At 56.7% G+C, this 21,980-nt stretch overlaps 3 protein-coding genes across 7 annotated transcripts; 2 read left to right on the top strand and 1 right to left on the bottom strand.

The window, feature by feature from the left end:
• The first annotated feature begins 9 nt into the window (after positions 1 to 9).
• GPR137 (G protein-coupled receptor 137) lies at positions 10 to 5,127 on the top strand. 5 transcript variants are annotated; one of them, XM_007518562.3, is made up of 8 exons: positions 10 to 459; positions 1,537 to 1,907; positions 1,999 to 2,048; positions 3,586 to 3,811; positions 3,908 to 4,057; positions 4,137 to 4,265; positions 4,363 to 4,481; positions 4,691 to 5,127. In XM_007518562.3, exons 2-8 carry the CDS (start codon positions 1,551 to 1,553, stop codon positions 4,845 to 4,847), a joined length of 1,188 nt encoding a protein of 395 aa, XP_007518624.2. In that variant the 5' UTR covers positions 10 to 459; positions 1,537 to 1,550; the 3' UTR covers positions 4,848 to 5,127. The 5 variants fall into 5 exon arrangements, with proteins under 5 accessions (XP_007518624.2, XP_060040732.1, XP_060040734.1 ...); XM_060184749.1 differs by having other exon boundaries at positions 3,884 to 4,057; XM_060184750.1 differs by lacking the exon at positions 10 to 459 and adding an exon at positions 576 to 757 and having other exon boundaries at positions 3,884 to 4,057.
• Positions 5,128 to 8,005: 2,878 nt separating this feature from the next.
• LOC132536628 (proline-rich protein 2-like) lies at positions 8,006 to 9,362 on the bottom strand. The gene is made up of 2 exons (XM_060184755.1): positions 9,288 to 9,362; positions 8,006 to 8,746 (listed from the first exon to the last, which is right to left on the bottom strand). The coding sequence occupies exons 1-2, from the start codon at positions 9,360 to 9,362 to the stop codon at positions 8,006 to 8,008; spliced, it is 816 nt and encodes a 271-aa protein (XP_060040738.1).
• Positions 9,124 to 21,889, top strand: KCNK4 (potassium two pore domain channel subfamily K member 4). Its single transcript, XM_007518729.3, has 6 exons — positions 9,124 to 9,549; positions 18,002 to 18,125; positions 18,214 to 18,374; positions 18,527 to 18,713; positions 19,036 to 19,175; positions 21,434 to 21,889. Exons 1-6 carry the CDS (start codon positions 9,361 to 9,363, stop codon positions 21,815 to 21,817), a joined length of 1,185 nt encoding a protein of 394 aa, XP_007518791.2. The 5' UTR covers positions 9,124 to 9,360; the 3' UTR covers positions 21,818 to 21,889.
• Positions 21,890 to 21,980: the final 91 nt, after the last annotated feature.

Genomic DNA, 21,980 nt, shown 5'->3' with positions numbered 1-21,980 from the left:
GGGATGTCGGGCTCCCAGCTCCTCCGGGCGCCTTGGGAGGGTGCGGGAGCCGGGGTGGGGGTGCCTGGGGTCCCCATTGGGCGCCCGGAGACGCGCCTCTGCTAACGAGTTCGCCTGGCCCTCTGGGCCTTAGTTTCCACCTCTGTGAAATGGGGGTCGCGACGCCTCCCTCTGGAGCCCTCCAGTCGGGAGACCCCGTGCGGGTCCCCGCGGGGAGCAGCGCGGCGCCCAGCCGCCACTGAGGCCCGGCCGTCAGATGCACCTGTCACTCCCGCTGCCCGCTCCGTCGGGGCCGGGTGACCCTCCACCCCGCGTGGCCACTCCCCGCCATTCCGCTGCGCCCTGCAGATAAGCGCGGGCACCTCCGGCAGGATGAAGGTCCCCGCGTCCCAGGGGCCGCGGGCTCGACGCGGGGAGCCGTAGGGCCGGAGGCTTCCCGCCCGGCAGGCGGCCGGCCAGGTGAGCTGCAGCCCGGCCGGCCGAGGCGAGGGGCGACCGCGCTTCCCGGGGGGCTGCGGCGGGCTTGGGGGGCGAGGGGAGGCCCCGGGGGCCATCTTGGCTGTGGGCGGAAGTTTCCTTCATAAGCCGGCTGCGGGGAGTCGTTGCCGCCCCCATCGGGCGGCAGGGCGATGGGAAAGAGCGGCGGGGGCGCCACACGGCCCCCGAGCCAACCAGCGCAGGCGGTGCGGGGCGCGGCCCTCCCGGGCGCCCGCGGGATGCGGCGCGGCCTCCGCCTCGGGACTGCCCGCCGCCTCCGGTAACCCTGGCGCCCGCCGGCGGCGCACCTTGCGCGCATTCACGAACGCCTGGGCGCCGGGCGCGGCGCGGGGCTGCGGGGCCGCAGCCAGACCCTGCGCACTTTGCGTAGCGGCCCCTCCCCCCCCCGCGCGCGCAGGCGCAGGAGGGGGCGGAGGAGCCGGGGAGCGGGAGCCCGGGGTCCCAGCGACCGGAGCCGGCTCCCCCAGCAGCTGGAGCCCCCGGCGGTGGTCTCCTCTCGCCCCCGTGGCTGGAGAGCAGACGCAGTGGGGGGAGGGGGGTGGGCGTCGCAATCCCAGGAACAGAAGCCCCCACCCCCATTCCCATCCGGATCATTGGAGCGGGGAGAACACCGGGGTTTGGGGAGGGGGAGAGCCGGGCGTTGAGCAACCCCCGCAGCGGCCGCTACCCGGAGCCAACAGGCTTGCGGCGGCCGGCTCTCCCCCTTCTGCCGAACGACTCGGAGCACCGAGGCCGAGCACCCCATCTCCTTGAGCCTCTGCACCCCCATCCTCCATCCCGGGCTCCGGGACTGGCCCGGGGACATACTCCCCACTTTGCCCGCTGTGCTAAGAGGAAGGAGACTGAGTCGGAGGCCCAGGGCTGGGAGCCCGGGAAAAGGTCCCTCTGTCAGGGACCGGCCAGGCCTGCTAGCCACGACCCCCCCCCAACCCCCTGCAACACCCCACCTCTGCCTCTGCACCCCACCACTCCACCCTGCGCATTGATTTCCCTGGGTCCCCCGCCAGCCCCTCTGTCTCTGTCTCCCTCCGGACCCAGGCTCTGTCTCTGGCATGGAGAGTAACCTGTCTGGCCTGGTACCCGCCGCCGGGCTGGTGCCCGCGCTGCCGCCGGCCGTGACCCTGGGGCTGACCGCGGCCTACACCTCGCTGTATGCGCTGCTCTTCTTCTCCGTCTATGCCCAGCTCTGGCTGGTGCTGCTGTACGGACACAAGCGGCTCAGCTACCAGACGGTGTTCCTGGCCCTCTGTCTGCTCTGGGCCGCCCTGCGCACCACCCTTTTCTCGTTCTACTTCCGAGACACCCCCCGGGCCAACCGCCTGGGCCCCCTGCCCTTCTGGCTTCTCTACTGCTGCCCTGTCTGCCTGCAGTTCTTCACCCTGACGCTGATGAACCTCTACTTTGCCCAGGTAACCATGGGGACGACTGCAGAGGGGTGCTAGGGGGTAGGGGTGGCCAGGACCAAGGGCCTAAGGAAACCGTGGGCTTCTCTGCTTCCAGGTAGTGTTCAAGGCCAAAGCCAAGCGCCGGCCAGAGATGAGCCGCGGCTTGTGAGTACTGGGGGTGCTACTGCCCTCTCCCCCCATGACCAGGGGTCCTCCTGTGCTGTGGCTGGTGGGTGGACATGGAAAGAGCTGGAGCAGTTAGGCACCCGGTGCAGATGGACAGTCACCATGCGCAGGGGTGCACCTCACCCTTGGTGGAGCAGGTGCTGAGGGGCCCCCAACCCCTGGAAGCTCGAAAAGCCAGGCTGGCTTCTGAGTGACCTTGGGCCCATGGGCTGCTGTCAACTTGTACAGGGGCAGCTGGGGCTATAGCTGACTGGGATAATGCATTGCTTTGCCGTGTGTGCCACTCAGGTTCGAGCCTGGCCCCCACCACATTGAAGGAAGCTCTGGTGCTTATGGTCTGTCTCCATGATATTCTCTCTCTCTCTCTCTTTCTGCTTCAACCCAAATATTAAAAATAAAAATTAGTGGTCCAGGAGGTGGCGCAGTGGCTAAAGCACTAGACTCTCTAGCATGAGGTCCTGAGTTCCATCCCCGGCAGCACATGGACCAGAATGATGTCTGGTTCTTTCTTTCTCTCCTAGCCTTCTCATTAATGAATAAATAAAATCCTTAAAAAATTAAAATTAAAATTAAGGGACATTAATTTGGAAAATAGAAAGAGAAACAATGTTAAAGGATAGTATGGTTATGCAAAAAGACCTTCATCCCTGAGGCTCTGACATCCCAGGTTCAATCCCCAGCACCACCAAAAACCCAAGCTGAGCTGTACTCTGGAGAAAAAAGAATGATGTTCACACCTGAGCTGTAGCACTGTCAGTATCCCCACCTGAGGGGTCAAAAGATGGAGGCTGGTCCTGGAAAGGTCCAAGTCAGACTGCTTTTTCTTTTTTTTTTTCAAGCTTGTTAAAAAAATGTTCGTATATTGCCCTTCTTGTCTTTCTTCTTCTTCCTCTGTCTCTCCTCTTACTCCTTTTTGTTCTTGTTTAAAAATATATTCTTTATCAATGAAAGAGAGACTGCCAGAGCATCACACTGGCATATATGTTGCTTGTGATTGAACTCAGGACATGATGATTAAAAGTCCCATGCTCTAAACCACTGTGCCACTCCCAGGGCCAGGCCACATGCTTTTTTTTTTTTTTACTTTATACTTTGTTTTATTTGCTAGGAGAGAGAGAAATTGAAAGGGAGATAGAGAAGGAGAGAGAGACACCTGCAGCACTGCTTCACCACTCATGAACCTTCTTCCCTACAGGGGAGGGTGGGGACTGGGTTCTTGAACTGGGTCCTTGTGCTTGGTAACACAAGCGCTTAACTAGATGCACCGCTGCCCGGCCCCTCACATGTGTTTTCAAAAGACAGTATTTGTTTCCTTATTAGAGAGAGTGAATGAAAGGAGGGAGAGGGAGAGAGAGACCAAAGCACAGTTCAGCTCTGGTGTAAGGTGCTGGGAGTCGACCCTGTAGCCTCTGGGGCCTAGGGCCTGCCAAACTGGGCCTCGAGCAGGCTCAACCGTCTCCTGGGGCTTGCTGAGCAGGCCAGCCGGCTGTGGGTGCTGACAGCGCTGTGGCTGCAGGCTGGCCGTCCGGGGGGCCTTTGTGGGGGCCTCCCTGCTCTTCCTGCTGGTGAATGTGCTGTGTGCGGTGCTGTCCCGCCGGCGTCGGACTCAGCCCTGGGCCCTGCTGCTGGTGCGCGTCCTGGTGAGCGACTCCCTCTTTGTCATCTGTGCACTCTCCCTGGCCGCCTGCCTCTGCCTGGTGGCCCGCCGGGCACCCTCCACCAGCATCTACCTGGAGGCCAAGGTAGCGCTTTCACCCCTGGTGTCTTGGGAGTCTGGGGGGACCAGAGAGGAAGCCGGAGCCTCCCTCCCTGAGGGTCCCCATTGTCGTCTGTGCCAGGGCACCAGCGTGTGCCAGGCAGCCGCCATGGGCGGGGCCATGGTCCTGCTCTACGCCAGCCGGGCCTGCTACAACCTGGCCGCCCTGGCCTTGGCCCCCCGAGGCCAACTGGATGCCTTCGACTACGACTGGTACAACGTCTCCGACCAGGTGGGCACCCCTGGGCCGGGCACTGACAGGATGCCCCGCTGGCAGGACAGCGGATGGCACAGCCCTGCCTCCCCCACAGGCTGACCTGGTAAACGACCTGGGCAACAAAGGCTACCTGGTGTTCGGCCTCATCCTGTTCGTGTGGGAGCTGCTGCCCACCACCCTGCTGGTGGGCTTCTTCCGGGTGCACCGGTCCCCTCAGGACCTGGTGAGGGCAAGGGATGGGTGACTGGGGGGGGGGGGGCTGGAGCCCGTGGGGAGGGGCAGGGGCAGCACCATCGATGGCGGCTCCCTTCCCTCCACAGAGCACCAGCCGCATCCTCAACGGGCAGGTATTTGGCTCTCGCTCCTACTTCTTCGACCGGGCCGGGCACTGTGAGGAAGAGGGCGGCTCCTGGGAGCACAGCCGTGGGGAGAGCACCAGGTAAGTGCCCCCACCCTGCCTGGGGACCTCTGGGAGCCCGGCCTGCTCCCTCCATGAGTCCTGGGGGCCTTGCCACCCATTCTGGGCAAGGCCCCTCCGGGTTTCTGTGGCTGGTGCAGCACCTCAAGGTCTACTCCCGTCGTCCCTGCACCCCACCACCACCCAGCCCAGTGCGCTCGGCCTGACCCCACTCCTCCCTCTGCCTCCAGCATGTCCGACAGCCTGGGCTCCAGCAGCTGGTACGGAGCCATCACCAGGGAGCCAGGCTGGTGCGGGGGCCCGACGAGGACCACGCCGCTGCTCTTCTCCCAGGTGCTGGGACCCGGCGGCCACCACCACAGTCTCTACTCCACCCCACAGACGTGACCCCCCATCCCAACCCACCCCGGAACACCCAGGCCCCGGCCCCTCGCACCCCAGCTCCCCTGAACCTGGGTCACCTGCCTCTTCTTGCCTAGGACCTTGGGCAGCGGCTGCTCCTCCCCGGCCTGCAGGCTTCTTTCTGCTCCTGCCTGTGAGCTTGTGTGGTCCCACAATGGGGTCTGGCCTAGCTGCCGGCTGCCCACAGCACCCTGGCATGACCCATGCCTCTGCCCCTTGGCAGAGCCAGCTACCTCCCTGCTCTCAATAAACAGCGTCAGCGCCCGGTGGCTTTGGCTCTCTGCTCCCAGGGAGGGGGCTGTGGGGGGTGGAGGCTGCAGTCATAACTGGGGGAGGTGGGGGAGCCCATGGGGATGGTGCCTGCCCGGCCACAGACAGCTTTGGGTGGCATCACCTGCTCGATGATGCCTTTTTAAGTCAAGATGGATTTACCCACGAGAGAAAACCAGAGCACCATGCTGCCATGTGGCTCTTGCCCACAGTGCACCCAGGCCTCTAGAGACCCCGCTTCTTTATTTTTTCCTCCCTTCTCTCATGAGTGTCTAAAACACCCATGCAGGGGCCCACCTGGGTGGGATTCCTAGGGTGCTCTGGCCCATAGTGGAGCCCTGGAAGCCACTATGGTTATCACTGTTACGGTTTTGAACCAGAGCACTGTTCAGCTCTGGCTTATGTGGTGCTGGGGACTGAACCTGGGAGCTTAGAGCTCTATTATTTCCCTATTATTTCCCTGGCCCAACTTTTTTCTTTTCTTTCTTTTTAAATTAACTAATGAGAGAGGAGAGAGATCGAACTTGGGACCTCGTGCTTAAGAGTCCAATGCCTTATCCACTATGTTACCTCACAGGCCAATGGCCCCAGCATTAAGAAATATTTTATTGGAATAACAACAATAGAACAAGGGCAACAAAAGGGAAAAATAAATATTTAAAAAAAAAATTATGTGGGGGGCCGAGCAGCAGCACAGCGGGTTGAGCACACATGGCATGAAGCACAAGGACCGGCATAAGGATCCCAGTTTGAGCCCCCGGCTCCCCACCTGCAGGGGGGTCACTTCACGAGCGGTGAAGCAGGTCTGCAGGTGTCTATCTTTCCCCCTGTCTTCCCCTCCTCTCTCCATTTCTCTCTGTCCTATCCTATCCAACAACAATGAGAGAAATAACAATAAACAACAAGGGCAACAAAAGAGAAAAAAATAGCCTCCAGGAGCAGTGGCTTCGTGGTGCAGGCACCGAGCCCCAGCAATAACCCTGGAAACAAAAAATTTTTTTTCTATCAATGTATTTACATATTTGTAAGTATTTAATTTAGTGTGTGTGAGAGAAAAACACAGAAAGACCAGAGCACTGCTCAGCTGTGGCTTGTGGTGGTGCTGGGGACGCAGAGCCTCTGGCATGAAAGTCTTTTGCAGACCCATGATGCTGGCTGGCTCCCCAGCCCAATATCTTAATTTTCTTGAAAGAGATACACAGAGAAGTGTCAGAGCACTGGTCAGCTGTGACTTGTGGTAGTGCTGGGCATTGGACCTGGGACTTCAGAGCCTCAAGCATGAGAATCTTGTATGACCATTATGCTGTCTTCCCCACCCCGCCCCCACTAAAACAAAAAAGAAAAGATTTATTTATTAATAAAAGAGAGAGGGGCCGGGTGGTGGCGCACCTGGTTGAGCACACATGTTACCATGCGCAAGGACCCAGGTTCCAGCCCCGGTCCCCACCTGCAGAGGGAAACCTTTGTGAGTGGTGAAGCAGGGCTGCAGGTGTCTCTGTCTCTCTCCCTCTCTATCACCCCCTTGCCTCTCAATTTCTGGTTGTCTCTAGCCAATAAATAAATAAATGTAAAAAAATTGAACATAAAAGAGAGAGAGACAGAGTACCACTGGTATATTTGGTGCCAGGGACTGGGTTTAAACCCTCGCATGTGCAAGTCCAGTGCCCTACCCAGTGCATAATCTCCTCGAGGGCTTCTCCCACCACTCAGAGGGCGAGAGATGGAGAAGAGCACCACAGCTCGACTTCTCTGTTTGAGGAACTTCCTTTCTCCTCCTCCTCCTCCTCCTCCTCCTCCTCCTCCTCCTCCTCCTCCTCCTCCTCCTCTTTATTACTTGGATAGAGACAGCCAGAAATCAAAAGGGTAGGGGGAGGTGGAAAGAGATAGACACCTGCAGCCCTGCTTCACCACTCACAAAGCTTTCCCCCTGCAGGTGGGGACTGGGGGCTTGAACCTGGGTCTTTGCACACTGTAACATGTGCTCAACCAGGTGCGTCACCCCCGGCCAGCTTCCTCTTTGTTGACCTGGTGCTCCCATGTGGCGCTGGGGGCTTGAGTCCCGCTCCTGTACATATGCTGAGTGAGCTGCGTTTGATACGCACTCCCTCCTCCCAGGAAAAAACTCTATAGACATAGAGAGAAAGCAGATCACGCAGGGAGCTCTCTCTGGTGCTCTGCGCTCTTCCCATGTAGTGCCTGAGGTTGAACCCAGGGCCTCATATACGTTAAGGCACGTGCTGTACCCACTGAACCCCAGCTTCCTTCCAGCCTGGCATTCACATCCAGAGCTGGACCAGCCCCAGGGGTAGGAGAGGTACCCAGCCTGTGCCTGAGCAATCCCCTTCCTGCTCCCAGGTGGGCGGGCTGTCCCCACAGTGACTTCTGGGGGCCTTGGGGTCCCCTTCTCTGTCCCCGCCCTCTGCTGGCCCAGTCTGACAGACCCTCCCTGGGTGGAGACTTAGCCCAGAGCAGTTCATAAGCAGCGCGCACAGCACCCAGGGTGACCAGCTGATGCTCCTTTTCTGTAAACGGGGCCCAGGAGGCTTGTCAGTGGCCCCTACAAGACAGGGGGTGACCAGCCACCAAGCCCAGGCTTGCACATACACACTCTGAGGACTTGAAGCAAAAGAGTCTTTGAAAACTTGGGGGTGGGGGGTGTTAGGAGGAAGTGGTTCCGAGCAGGGGAGGGCAGGGTGGGGTTCAGGGCCTGCCAGGAAGGTTCTGGGTGCCTGGGCACCACTTCTGCGCTGGAATGGGTGAGGGGAGCAGGGTTTGTGGGGGGGGGGGATACAGAGGAGGTACCCCAGCATTAGTCACCAAGCTGGGACCCAGCAAGAACAGGAGCTCTCCACCCCCACCCAGCCGCAGGCCCCCTACCTGGGCCGGGCTGTCCCCTGGGGCGGGATTGAGGGCTCCAGGGACCCACGGTGCCTGGAGCTGGAGCAGCGCGGCCAGAGGAGGCGGCTGATGTCTGGGCCGCGGCCACACCAGCTCGGGTCCGAGCGCCGGGGGCCCGGGGGGCTGCGCGGCCGCAGGTAGGAGCTGCGGGGGCGGCGGCGGGCGCGGGGCGCGGCGCGGGAGGGGTTAAGCGCGGGAGGCGGGGGGCTTCCGCGACGGGAGGGGGGTCCCAGCCCCGGCGGCCTCCCGCTCCGCCCCTGCCGTCGCCGCCGCCTCCGCGGCCCAGCCGGCACCGGCGAGGTGGAGCGGGAGCCGGGGCCGCAGCAGCAGCGGGGCCGCCAGTGAGTGCGGGGCGCCGGGCGCGGCCGGGCTTGCGGGCAGGGGAACCTGGGCGGTGCGGTGCTGCCGCGAGTCCCGCCTGTCACGCTCCGAGGCGCCGGCGTGCGGACGCGGGGTCGAGGGGGGCCGCGGGGGTGCGGTGGCCCCGAGTCTGCTGTGCGCACGTGCGCGCGGAGCTGGTCGCCCGGCCGGCGCGGGGCACCGGGGTGCGGGCTGCGCACTGGTGGAGCCGCCAGCTGCGGCAGGGCTCTGTGCCCGCGGTGTGTGCGGGGGCGCCGCCTCGATCCCTCCGGCCCCCGGCCGTACGGGGTGTCCCCTTCCTCACCCCCACGGGCCGCGCCTCTGCGCTGTGCAGCGCCCCGCCCCACCCGGGGTTCCTAGAAGGCGCGGGGGACCCCACGGGGAGCAGTGGAGCTGGACGGGGCGCCAGGAGGAGCCGCGAAGATGCTGCCGCAGCCCGTCCCCGCCCTGCGCCCCCGTGGCCTCCTCCCTGCAAGATGCGCCCCCCACCCCAGGCCCTGCCTCTCCCCCAGCGGGCTCAGCCTCCTCCCTGCCTCCCTCCTCTGGCCCCTGCCTGGTGCCCGCTTCTCTCCTCCCACCCTCCACCTAGGGCAGGGGCTGAGGATTGGGCCGCGGAGGTAAGGGGAAGTGGGGGAGGGGGTCTGGGGACCCAGTGTCCATCAGGAGGGCTGTGACATACACCCCCTCTAGGCAGGGGGCTCCCTGGACCTCGGAGTGGCAGGAGCAAGGGGATGTGGGAGTGTCCCTTGGACCCAGTGTCCATCTGGAGGCCTCTGACACAGACTTGTGTGGACAGGGGGCTCCCTGGACCTCGGGGTGCACTGAAGCTGGAGCAGGGGCGTGTGGGGTGTCCCGCCAGGCAACTGATCCTAGTATCCTGCTTCTGCCCGCAGTGACCGCAGCCCCCCAGGAGGCCCTGGCCAGGCCTCCCCCAGCGGGCAGCGAGCTGGGCCGGACCCCGGGGCGCGCCATGCGCAGCACCACGCTCCTCGCCCTGCTGGCGCTGGTCCTGCTGTACCTGGTGGCAGGTGCGCTAGTGTTCCAGGCCCTGGAGCAGCCCCACGAGCAGCAGGCCCAGCGGGAGCTGGGGGAGGCCCGTGACAAGTTCCTGAGGTCCCATCCGTGTGTGAGCGACCAGGACCTGGGGCTCTTCATCCAGGTGCGTGGGTGGGCAATGCCCCCTGGGCCCTGACGGCAGGCCTGTGGTGCTCTGGGCTGGAGGGGTGGGTGTTTCACAAGACACTGTCACAGGAAGGCATGGGGCAGGCCCAAGTCTCTGCTTCCAGTGTGGCTACTGCATCTGTTGCCATACTGAGTCGGGCACATGCCCTGGGCCCTGGAGTGGCTCCTTGGTGTGTGATGTTGGTTGAATGAAGACCAGGACACTGAGGGGATGATGGGGGACATACCCCCAACACACACCACCACCACCCTGGGTTTGCTGGAGAAACTCCAGGAGGCTCCAGGGCACGTGAATTTCTGCCTAACAACCACTGTGTGAGATTCAGCTAAAACCAGGAAGACTTTGGAGAGAGAAACGGTCCCTGGCAGTTGTGTGTGTAAATCTGGCAGCCCTGCAGTGGTGTCTGAGCTGGAGGCCCCAGATGCCTTAGAGAAGTCCTAGAGGGATGTGCTCCTCTAAACACAAACAGTAGCAAATGGGCCGTCAGATGGGCGGGGGTGGTGGTGGTGGTAGTTCAGTCCACTAGAGTACAGGACTTGCACACCTGAGCTCCCAGGTCCCATCCTGGGCACCACCTTATGGCAGAGCTGAGCAGTAATCTGGTCTCCTCCTCTCTCCTCCTGCTCCTCTCTCTCTCTTTAAATATTTTATTTATTCATAAGAAATGATAAGAGAGAGAGAAAGAACCAGACATCACTCTGGTACATGTGCTGCTGGGGTTTGAACTCGGGACCTCATGCTGGAGAGTCCAATGCTCTATCCACTGTGCCACTGCCTGGGCCACTCCTCCCCTCTGTTTTTCCTAATAAAGACACACAGACAGGTGGATCTTCAGTGTCCCAGGGCCCTGTGAAGCCGTTCTCGCCGCCCTGAAGGCCAGGTTCAGCCCCCTTTCCTCCACTTCCATGCAGACACACTCTCAGCGTGGAATCTGGGGGACAGAACCAGACAGGGAAGGTGTCAGTTTTGGTTTGGTGACCAAGGAAAGTTCTAGGCATCAGCCTGCCTGGGCACAGCTGGGCTCCTCTGCAGCTTGCATTGATCTCCCAGTTTGGGTCACATACACATAGGACAAGTCATACAGAGTAACCACTTGTCTATGTACATGTTAACCTTTTTAATAAACTTGTTTTCATTTCTTTATATTGGATATAAATAGAGAGAAATTGGGGGGAGAGGGAGAGAGAAAGACACCTGCAGCCCTGCTTCATCACTCGTGAAGCTTTCCCTTTGAAGGTAGAGACTGGGGACTTGAACCCAGATCCTTAGACATGGTGATAAGTATGCTTAACCCAGTGCATCACTGCCCAGGCCCCATTCACCTTAATTAAGTAATGATTCTTTGATGAGATAATGACAACACGCCCCTTACCTGCCTTCCTGTATGAGGCTCTGTGCTTTGGGCCTGGACGTCTCTGTGTTCCAGCTGATTCCCGAGCTGGTGAGGAGGAGGGTGTATGTGTGTGTGTGTGGGGGGACTCAGGCGCCTGGCGCTGTCTCTGCCATTTCCAGCTTGCCCAGCAAGACTCACAGAGTCCTGGACAGGAGAGTGCTCTGGTCAGACCACAGCGCAGGGAGGAGGGCGACTGGCCTACTTTATGTCCACAGTGGAATTGTGGGCTTTCCTTGCTGCATTAGAAGGAAGAAAGGAGAGAAGGAAGGGCCGGACCTAGGAGGGTGGGTGGCTGCTACTTTACTTCTCTGCTGAAACCAGCCCCGTCGTGCCGGCCCTGCGCACCTGCTGTGTGTGGCGTGCAGTTCACAGAGGTGCTGCGGTGATCGGCGTGGCACATGTGGGCCAGGTGGCGGCCAGGCCTGTAGGATGGCAGCTAGAGCAGAGGCGACAGTCGCGTGCCGTGGGAAGGAAGCTTTTTTTTTTTTTTTTTAATTTCTTTATTGGGGGATGAATGTTTTACAGTCGACAGTAAATACAATAGTTTGTACATGCATAACATTTCTCAGTTTTCCACCTAACAATACAACCCCCATTAGGTCCTCTGTCATCCTTTTTTGGACCTGTATTCTGCCCACCCACCCACCCCCAGAGTCTTTTACTTTGGTGCGATACACCAACTCCAGGGCATTTTCTGTCCAGTCACTCAATTTCTCTCTGTCCTGTCCAATAAAATGGAAATAATGGCTGCCAGGAGCAGTGGATTCATAGTGTAGGCACTGAGCCCCAGTGATAACCCTGGAGGCACAAAAAGAAAAGGAAGAAATTTAGATGGAAATCTAGAGGGGAAGGGGAGGCAGAGGGGCAGAGGGAGACACCTGCAGCCCTGTTTCACCACTCCTGAAGCTTTCCCCCTGCAGGAGGAGGGAGCCAGGGAGTTGAACTTGTGTCCTTCAGTATTCGTGCACCACCGAGGTTTTTTTTTTAAGATGTTTATGTTTTTATTTATTTATTTTTAATTTTTTATTAATTTTTTTTATTTAAGAAAGGATTAATTAACAAAACCATAGGGTAGGAGGGGTACAACTCCACACAATTCCCACCACCCAATCTCCTTAACCCACCCCCTCCCCAGTAGCTTTCCCATTCTCTATCCCTCTGGGAGCATGGACCCAGGGTCATTGAGGGTTGCAGAAGGTAGAAGGTCTGGCTTCTGTAATTGCTTCCCCGCTGAACATGGGCGTTGACGGGTCGGTCCATACTCCCAGTCTGCCTCTCTCTTTCCCTAGTAGGGTGGGGCTCTGGGGAAGCTGAGCTCCAGGACATATTGGTGGGGTCTTCAATCCAGGGAAGCCTGGCAGGCATCCTGCACCACCGAGTTTTTAATCACTTGCTAGGTGCTGGGTCCTGGGCAACATTCTGGGTGCAAAGGAGGGAGGCCAGGGGGCTTTGGGTGGAGCTGCCACTGGCAGTGAGCTGGGTGAGAGGAGACTCGGGTGGGGATGAGCTCGGGGGAGATTTGCGGGCAGGGGAGCAGTGCGGGGAAAAGGCGTGGAAGCTGGAGACCTCCGAATGTTTCGCAGAACTGGGGTCTGGCAACTGCCGAGTCATTTGGAACAAAAATGAAAACATGCAGGATGACAAAGGCCTTTTCCCCACAGTGGTGAATGTGTTTGCAAAGAATTATGGAATAAAAATGAAAACCACTTTTAATCATACCTTTCAATTCTTGGCTTTATTAAAAACATGGGGGGGGGCAGGAGAAAGAGCCTGTGCTTTTGCAAAAAGACTTAGTGCCTCAGGCTCTGACATCCAAGTTTCAGTCCCCAGCACCACCATAAGCCAGAGCTGTGCAATAATCTGGTTCAAAACAAAGATAAAAAGGGTTTTTTTTTTAAAGTTTTATTTATTTATTCATGAGAAATGCTAGGAGAGAGAGAAAGAACCAGACATCAGTCTGGTACATGTCTGCCGGAGATTGAACTTGAGACCTCATAGTTGAGAGTCCAAAGACTTATCCACTGCACCACCTCCCGGACCAATAAAAAGGTTTTATGTAAGTATATATATGAGGGCTGGGAGATAGTTTACCCAGGGGCAGGGTAGTTAGGATAATGGTTATTCAAAGGAGCTCTCATGCCTTAAGCTCCAAAGTCCCAGGTTCAATCTCCTGTACCACCATAGCCAGAGCTGAGCAGTGCTCTAGTAAAAAAAAAGAAAGAAAGAAAGAAAGAAAAAAAGAAAGAAAGAAGAAAGAAAGAGAGAGGGAAAGAAAGATAGTTTACCCAATAGGGCATATGCCTTACTAAGCATAAAGTGGCCCTAGGTGTGAGCCCTGGCACCACCTGGAAGCACCATGGACAGCACCAAGGGAGCTCTGTGGATGGGGAAGCAGTGATCTCTCTCTTCTTTCTCTCTCTCTTTTTCTCTTCTTTTGCTCTCTCTTCCTCTCTCTCTCCCTCTCTCTAAAATCATGGGTGAAAGCTGACCTATGGAGGCTCCTTGGCAGAGTCATCAAGCATGTGTACAGTCCTGCGTTCATTCCCCAGGGCCACAAGAAACACACACACACACACACACACACACACACACACACGAAATGGGCTCATCCCCAAAAATCTGAGGCAAGGCCACTGTAACTTGGCTGCCCTAAGGGAGTCCCAGGAGAGAAGGCTGGGAAAAGGGGTGGTAGTGGAAAGCAGATTGAAAAGGACTTAACTGCTGGGTTGGGGGAGTAAGGCTGCTGTTCCACAGAGAGCCGGGACTGTGGGGGGAGCGCTGTGGAGGGAGATGGACCACTCAGCTGAGGAGGACTCACCTGGAATGGGCCTTGGTAGTGAGGAATGGAGTCAGAGAGAGAGAGAGAAGGTGGCTTAAAGCTTCCTCCACCGGGGCTGGTTGTGTTACAATGTGCAAGGATCAGGGTTCAAGTCCCCAGTCCCTACCTGTAAGAGGAAAGCTTCACAAGTGATGGAGTAGGGCTGCAGGTCTCTCTCTCTCTCTCTCTCTCTCTTTCTTCCCCTCCTCCTTATCAGTTTCTATCTCAATTCAATAAGCAATAAATTTAAAGAAATCAAGGGTGGGGGAGATAGCATAATGGTTATGCAAAGAGACCCTCATGCCCGAGGATCCCAAGTCCCTGGTTCAATCCCCTGCACCACCATAAACCACAGCTGGGCAGTGATCTGGGAATAAATAAAATAAGTAACCAAAAAGACTCCCTCTACACCACACCTTTGTGCCTTAGTTCTGTGCTCCTTAAGAATGGGCCCTCTGGGAGTCAGGCTGTAGCGCAGCGGGTTAAGCGCAGGTGGCGCAAAGCACAAGGACCGGCATAAGGATCCTGGTTCGAACCCCGGCTCCCCACCTGCAGGGGAGTCGCTTCACAGGCGGTGAAGCAGGTCTGCAGGTGTCTATCTTTCTCTCCTCCTCTCTGTCTTCCCCTCCTCTCTCCATTTCTCTCTGTCCTATCCAACAACGACAACAATAATAATAACTACAACAATAAAACAACAAAGGCAACAAAAGGGAATAAATAAATAAAATAAATATTAAAAAAAAAAAAGAATGGGCCCTCCCTGCACCCCGACTAATTCAGACATGTCCTCTCAAAACAGAGCCTGGAGCCCCCATCCCCTGGCAGGCTCACGGGAGAGGCAGACATGGGAATTGTATTCATATTGAATTATACTAACTGAGCACCTACTATGTGACATGGGGCTGACATACATTTCAGCAGGAAACAGGAGAGTTGTGTGTCCATGAACTTCCTATAATGCCACGCAGAATTGCTTTTTTTTTTTTTCCTTTTCTTCTAATTGCCACCAGGATTATCACTGGGCCTTGATGTCCACACAATGAATCCACTGCTCCCAGTGGCCATATATTCTGTTTTTATTTGATTTGATAGGACAGAGAGAAATTGAGAGGGGAGAGGGAAGGAGAGAGGGAGAGTGGGGGCTAGGTGGTGGTACACCTTGTTGAACACACATGTTACAAAGCCCAAGGACCTGGGTTCGAGCCCCCTGGTCCCCACCTGCAGGGGGAAAGCTTTGCAAGTGTTGAAGCAGTGTTGTAGGTGTCTCTCTCCTTCTCTGTCACTCCCTTCCCTCGCAATTGCTAGCTGTTTCTATCCAATAAATAAATAAAGATGAGAGAGAGAGAGTATGGGCAACTCCTGTAGTATTTGCTTCACCACTCATGAAGCTTCCTCTCTGCAGATGGGGACCAGGGACTTGAACCTGGGTCCTTGTGTACTGTAACATGTACATTCAACCCAGTGTGCCACCGCCCGGCCCTTTGGGTGCAGAATGGGATGGTAGGTGAACCATCCTTGGGGGAAGCTTCTCTCAGGCCAGGGACTTGGACTCAGCCCCTAGAGTCACACAGGCACAGTGTGGTCTCAGGACAGATGTGACCACAGGACACTTGCTTAAGCCACACCCAGTACTCACTGAGCTCTGCATAAGAAGCTGTTAGCATCACCCCCCACTTGACAGATCGAGAAACTGAGGCCCAGAGACTGACCTTGTTCAAGGCCTAAGAGCACCAAGATTTGAACATGGGGAGCCCAGGCCCTAGGTCTGTGCTGTCGCAGTGTGACAATGTGGTGTCTCTGCAGACACGTGCAGTCACATAAAATCAGGGCCACTCAGCAGCCGGGGAGCTGGCTCAGCAGCTAGAGTGCAGGACTTGCAAACGGAGGCCCTGGATGTGTTCCCCAGAGGGACACATGATGGGGGTGGGAGTTCTGGTTTCCTCTCCCTCAAAAAATGAATAAAAGTGGTCCGGGAAGTGGCGCAGTAGCTAAGGGACTAGACTCTCCAGCATGAGGTCCTGAGTTCAATCCCCAGCAGCACATGGACCAGAGTGATGTCTGCTTCTTTCTCTCTCCTATCATTTCTCATGAATAAATAAATAAAATCTTTAAAAGTAAAATAAAAAGGGGAGTCAGGTAGCGCAGCAGGTTAAGCGCACGTGGCGCAAAGCGCAAGGACTGGCGTAAGGATCCCGGTTCGAGCCCCTGGTTCGAGCCCTGGCTCCCCACCTGCAGGGGGGTCGCTTCACAGGCGGTGAAGCAGGTCTGCAGGTGTCTGTCTTTCTCTCCCCCTCTCTGTCTTCCCCCTCCTCTCTCCATTTCTCTCTGTCCTACCCAACAACAACAACATCAATAACAACAACAATAATAACTACAACAATAAAACAACAAGGGCAACAGAAGGGAATAAATAAATATATATTTAAAAAATAAAATAAAATAAAATGAATAAAAAAGATCTTGGGGTCAGGAGATAGTTCACCTGGTAGAGGTGAAAAGTAGAAATAAAAGCAAGCTGTATGATCTAAGAGTTGGCATATGGCGCGCCATGCAGGGGCCCGGGTTTGAATCCCTGCTTCACTGACAGCAGCATGGACGGTACTGTCCATGGTACTGTTCATGGGTGGTGAAGCAGACTGCAGACCCTCGCCAAGCCTCGCCTCTCTCCTTCCTCTATGCCTTTTCCCTCTCTCCCTTTGGGAAACCCTTAGCCAAAAAGTCACTCAGAGCTGACATCACATGTGCATGAGACCCTGGCTTCACTCCAGGGCACTTAAAAATAGAAATAAAAGGGAGTCGGGCGGTAGCGCAGTGGTTTATAAGCTCAGATGGCGCAAAGGGCAGGGACCGGCATAAGGATCCCTGTTCGAGCCCCCGGCTCCCCACCTGCAGGGGGGGTCACTTCACAAGTGGTGAAGCAGGTCTGCAGGTGTCTATTTTTCTCTCCGCCTCTCTGTCTTCCCCTCCTCTCTCCATTCCCCTCTGTCCTATCCAACTACAATGACATCGATAACAATAATAACTACAACAATAAAACAAGGGCAACAAAAGGGAATAAATAAATAAATATAAAAAGTAGAAATAAAAGCAAGCTGTATGGCCCAGGAGGTTGCACAGTGGATAAAGTACTGGACTCCCAACCAGGAGGTCCTGAGTTCAGTCCCTGGCAGCACATGTCTCAGAATGATGTCTGGCTCTCTCTTATCTTCTCGTGAATAAATAAATAAATTCTTTTAAAAGAAAGAAAGAAAGAAAAGAAAACTGGGAGTGTAGTGGATTAGGCACAGATGACACCAAGCGCAAGGGCTGGGATAAGGATCCCGGTTCAAACACCCCCCACACCCCCCCACTTCCCACCTGCAGGGGAGTCACTTCAGGAGCGGTGAAGCAGGTCTGCAGATGTCTTTCTCTCCCTCTTTCTGTCTTCCCCTCCTCTCTCCATTTTCTCTGTCCTATTCAACAGTGACGACAACAACAATAACTACAATAAAAAAACAAGGGCACCCAACACATCCATCCAAAAAGATCTGTGTACACATATGTTCTTGGCAGCACAATTTGTAATAGCCAAAACCTGGAAGCAACCCAGGTGTCCAACAACAGATGAGTGGCTGAGCAAATTGTGGTCTATATACACAATGGAATACTACTCAGCTGTAAAAAATGGTGACTTCACCATTTTCAGCCGTTCTTGGATGAACCTTGAAAAATTCATGTTAAGTGAAATAAGTCAGAAACAGAAGGATGAATATGGGATGATCTCACTCTCAGGCCAAAGTTGAAAAACAAGATCAGAAACACACACACAAGTAGAACCTGAAATGGAATTGGCTTATCGCACCAAAGTAAAAGACTCTGGGGTGGGTGGGTGGGGAGAAGACAGGTCCAAGAAGGATGACAGAGGACCTAATGGGGATTGTATTGTTATATGGGAAACTGGGGAATATTATGCATGTACAAACTATTGTATTTACTGTTGAATGTGAAACACTAATTCCCCAATAAAGAAAAAAAAAAAAAAGGGCAGGAAACAAAAGGGAATAAGTAAAATAAATATAAAAGAGAAAAGAAAGAAAAGCAAAGCAAAACGCCACCATCCACCATCGGGGCACCCGCCCCAGTCTGCAACTGCTTGGCGGGCTGGGGAGAGCTGGAGCCCCGGGAAGGCGGGCGCAGGCGAGCAGGACTGAAGTCCCCATTCTGTGCCTGGTCTGCAGGAGGTGGCTGATGCCCTGGGAGCGGGAGCGAACCCTGAGGTCAACTCCAGCATCGCCAGCAACCACTCAGCCTGGAACCTGGGCAGCGCCTTCTTTTTCTCAGGCACCATCATCACCACCATCGGTAGGGGAGGGGGCCAGGGCCCCTGGAGAGGGGTGGGGGGGTGCCAGGCCAGCCCCCCACGTCCTCCACTCCTGCCCCTTCTGCCCAGGTTATGGCAACGCGGCCCTGCGCACGGACGCGGGGCGTCTCTTCTGCGTCTTCTATGCGCTGGTGGGGATCCCCCTCTTCGGGATCCTGTTGGCTGGGGTCGGGGACCGGCTGGGCTCCTCCCTGCGCCGCGGCATAGGCCATATCGAAGCCATCTTCCTGGTGAGCAGCTGGGACCTGGGGGTGGTGCGGCTGGCCAGGGCCAGGCGGTGCATGCAGGGGGAGGTGGGGGGCCTGCAGGGGCAGGGGCAGGGGGAGGGGGAGGGGGAGGGCCTGCCAGCCCACAGCCCTGGGTCCCTCCTCCTCCCCCACAGAAGTGGCACGTGCCACCCGGGCTGGTGCGCATCCTGTCCGCGGTGCTTTTCCTGCTCCTGGGCTGTCTGCTTTTCGTCCTCACGCCCATGTTCGTCTTCTGCTACATGGAGGACTGGAGCCAGCTGGAGGCCATCTACTTCATCATCGTGACGCTCACCACGGTGGGCTTTGGTGACTACGTGGCCGGTGAGGCGGGCGCTGCCCTGCCTGCTCTGCCTGCTGCCTGCGGGCTGCATGCTTGGTCTTCCCTCATGATTCCCATAAGGGCTGGTGCCCAGGCTCACACCTGACTACTCCAATCCCTGTGCACTGGGGGAGGTACCCCCACTCTGCACGCCTGCAGACACACACACACACACACACACACACACACACACACACTTGGCTCTAGTGACAGCAGACCCTTCCAGCAGGCTGGGTGGGGGGCAGTGCACCCCCAGTTCACCGGCTCCAGACTTGCCCCAGCAACTCAAGTCTCTCCACCCTTCCTCCCCTGGTGGGATGCCAGGCGCCAGCCCGAACCAGAAATCCACAGTCTACCAGCCGCTGGTGTGGTTCTGGATCCTGCTGGGCCTGGCCTACTTTGCCTCCGTGCTCACCACCATCGGGAACTGGCTGCGGGTGGTGTCCAGACGCACGCGGGCCGAGGTAGGCGGCCCCGGGGAGGAGAGAGGGAGTGAGGGAGGGAGTGGGTGCCCGTGTGCCCCCAGGCCAGGGACCAAGGATAAACTGAGGTGGCCCCGTGTGGAAGATTCCTGTGGCTTGGATATGGGGTCGCTAAAACGAGCAGATAAGAGAGCAAGGCTCCGGGATATGTCTACACACTGCACGTTCTCGTGCAAGGATCCTACTGCTGCATTTTACTTTGTTGTTGAGTTGACCTTCAAACTGAACAGGGTGACCTGCATTTTGTCACCCAATTCAGCCACGTGGCCACTATGAAGGCACAGAGATCTTCTTTGGAGGCTTTGGAGGTCATGGGGACAGGAGTTGACAGAACAGGGCTAGGGAGACAGCATAATGGTGATGCAGACAACCCTCAAGCCTGAGGATCTGAAGTCCCAGGTTCAATCCTTAGCACCCCCATCAGGGAACGTTGAGCAGTGCTCCCGTAAAGAAAAATAAACAGGGAGTCGGGCAGTAGCGCAGCAGGTTAAGTGCACATGGCACAAAGCACAAGAACCTGCATTAAGGATCCCGGTTCGAGCCCTCCGGCTCCCCACCTGCAGGGGAGTCGCTTCACAGGCAGTCAAGCAGGTCTGCAGGTGTCTTTCTCTCCGCCTCTCTGTCTTCCCCTCCTCTCTCCTTTTCTCTCTGTCCTATCGAACAACGATGACAACAATAATAACTACAATAATAAAACAAGGGCAACAAAAGAGAATAAATAAATATAAAAAATAAACAAATGGGGGGCAGGTGGTAGCACAGAGGGTTAAGTGCACATGGCATGAAGTGCAAGGACTGGCCTAAGGATCCCAGTTCAAGCCCCCAGCTCCCCACCTGCAGAGGGGGGCACTTCACAAGACGTGAAGCAAGTCTGCAGGTGTCTGTCTTTCTCTCCCCCTCTCTGTCTTCCCCTCCTCTCTCCATTTCTCTCTGTCCTATCCAACAACATCAGTAACAACAACAATAATAACAACAATAAAACAACAGGGCAACAAAAGGGAAAAAAAGAAAAAGAAACAAGTGAATAAATAAAATTGATAGAATTATGGCAACTGAAATGATTTTATTTATTTTAATGAGAGAGAGATACAGAGAGAAAAATCAAGGGGCCAGGCGGTGGCACACCTGGTTAAACACATACATGACAACGTGCAAGGACCAGGGTTCGAGCCTCTGGTCCCCACCTGCAGGGGGGAAGCTTCAGGAGTGGCGAAGTAGTGCTGTGGGTGTCTCTCTGTCTCTTTCCCTATCTCCCTCTCCCCTTTCACTTTCTCTCTGCCTCTAATAAATAACTATTGAGAGAGGGAGAGAGATCAAAGCACTGTTCTGTATTGGCTTATGGTGGTGCTGGGGTTCGAACCTGACATCACAGAGCCTCAGGCAAGAAAGTCTTTTTAATTTTTATTTATTATTATTTTTTGTGTGTGTGTGTGGGTGCTGGACACGGTGTGCTCTATGGGCTGGGCAGGGCATGAGATCACCATTCACTTCCCCAATTTTTTTTTTTTTAAATATTTATTTGGAAGTTGGGCAGTAGCGCAGCGGGATTAGTGCATGTGGTGCGAAGAGCCACAGCCAGCATAAGGATCCCAGTTCCATCCCGCGGTTCCTCACCTGCAGGGGAGTCGCTTCACAAGTGGTGAAGCAGGTCTGCAGGTATCTATCTTTCTCTCCCCCTCTCTGTCTTCTCCTCCTCTCTCCATTTCTCTCTGTCCTATCCAGCAATAATGACAACATCAATATCAACAACAATAAAACAATAAGGGCAACAAAAGGGAATAAATATTTTTAAATTTCTTTATTCCCTTTTTCCTTTTTTTAATATATAATTTTTAATATTTATTTTCCCGTTTGTTGCCCTTGTTGTTTATTGTTGTTATTATTGTTGGATAGGACAGAGAGAAATGGAGAGAGGAGGGGAAGACAGAGAGGGGGAGAGAAAGACAGACACCTGCAGACCTGCTTCACCGCCTGTGAAGCGACTCCCCTGCAGGTGGGGGGGGGGGGCTCGAACCGGGATCCTTACGCTGGTCCTTGCACTTTGCCCCACCTGCAATTAACCCGCTGCGCTACCACCCGGCTCCCCAGCCCAGGGTGGCATCTGCTAGAAGAGCGTGTTTTGCTGTGACTAGCAGGGTGAGGAGCCGAGGGAGGAGGCGGAGGCAGACAGGAGAGGGTCCAGGGGCGGGCTCGGCGGCGGCCGGGGGTCCGGGTCCAGGGTGACCTCTGCTCCCACGCAGATGGGCGGCCTCACGGCGCAGGCGGCCAGCTGGACGGGCACAGTGACTGCGCGGGTGACCCAGCGGGCGGGTCCCGCAGCGCTGCCGTCGGAGAAGGAGGAGAAGGAGCGGCCGCCGCTGCTGCCCCCGCCACCCGGCCCCGCGGAGCCCCGCGCCCCCGAGTCCCCCGAGAAGGGCCCGCCCGCCTCGCCGCCCACCGCCTCGGCACTCGACTACCCCAGCGAGAACCTGGCCTTCATCGACGAGTCCTCCGACACGCAGAGCGAGCGGAGCTGCGCGCTGCCCCGCGCGCCCCGGGGTCGCCGTCGGAACCCCGGGCCCCCCAAGAAGCCGGCGCGGCCGCGGGGCCCCGGGCGCCCCCGGGACCAGGACGCGGCCGTGTGACAGCGCCCCCCCCCCCGCGGCCCTCCCCGGCGCGCTCCGCCCTGCGAACCAAAGATCCGCCGCGGGAGGAGGCTCCCGGGCCGCCCCCCCAAAGCCGTCCAGCTCCTGACACCCCCCCCCCCAGCGACCCCGTTCCGCCCGGGCCTGGCCCTCACAGCCCCTC

This window comes from Erinaceus europaeus, unplaced genomic scaffold (assembly GCF_950295315.1).
Source record: "Erinaceus europaeus unplaced genomic scaffold, mEriEur2.1 scaffold_410, whole genome shotgun sequence".
Lineage (NCBI taxonomy): Eukaryota > Metazoa > Chordata > Mammalia > Eulipotyphla > Erinaceidae > Erinaceus > Erinaceus europaeus.
The sequence above is the reverse complement of the archived record's forward strand: the minus strand, read 5'-3'. Positions and strand labels throughout refer to the sequence as shown.

Bases quoted from the DNA above. Each gene is read 5' to 3' on its own strand.
- KCNK4 (XM_007518729.3), top strand. From the start codon at position 9,361: ATGCGCAGCACCACGCTCCTCGCCCTGCTGGCGCTGGTCCTGCTGTAC. The intron at 18,714-19,035 runs GTGAGGCGGGCG...GTGGGATGCCAG, and splicing joins CTTTGGTGACTACGTGGCCG to GCGCCAGCCCGAACCAGAAA. The intron at 19,176-21,433 runs GTAGGCGGCCCC...GCTCCCACGCAG, and splicing joins CCAGACGCACGCGGGCCGAG to ATGGGCGGCCTCACGGCGCA.
- LOC132536628 (XM_060184755.1), bottom strand. From the start codon at position 9,362: ATGGCGCGCCCCGGGGTCCGGCCCAGCTCGCTGCCCGCTGGGGGAGGC. The intron at 8,747-9,287 runs GTCACTGCGGGC...CGCGCCTTCTAG, and splicing joins GGGCCTCCTGGGGGGCTGCG to GAACCCCGGGTGGGGCGGGG.
- GPR137 (XM_060184752.1), top strand. From the start codon at position 1,551: ATGGAGAGTAACCTGTCTGGCCTGGTACCCGCCGCCGGGCTGGTGCCC. The intron at 3,812-3,907 runs GTAGCGCTTTCA...CGTCTGTGCCAG, and splicing joins GCATCTACCTGGAGGCCAAG to GGCACCAGCGTGTGCCAGGC. The intron at 4,266-4,362 runs GTGAGGGCAAGG...TTCCCTCCACAG, and splicing joins ACCGGTCCCCTCAGGACCTG to AGCACCAGCCGCATCCTCAA.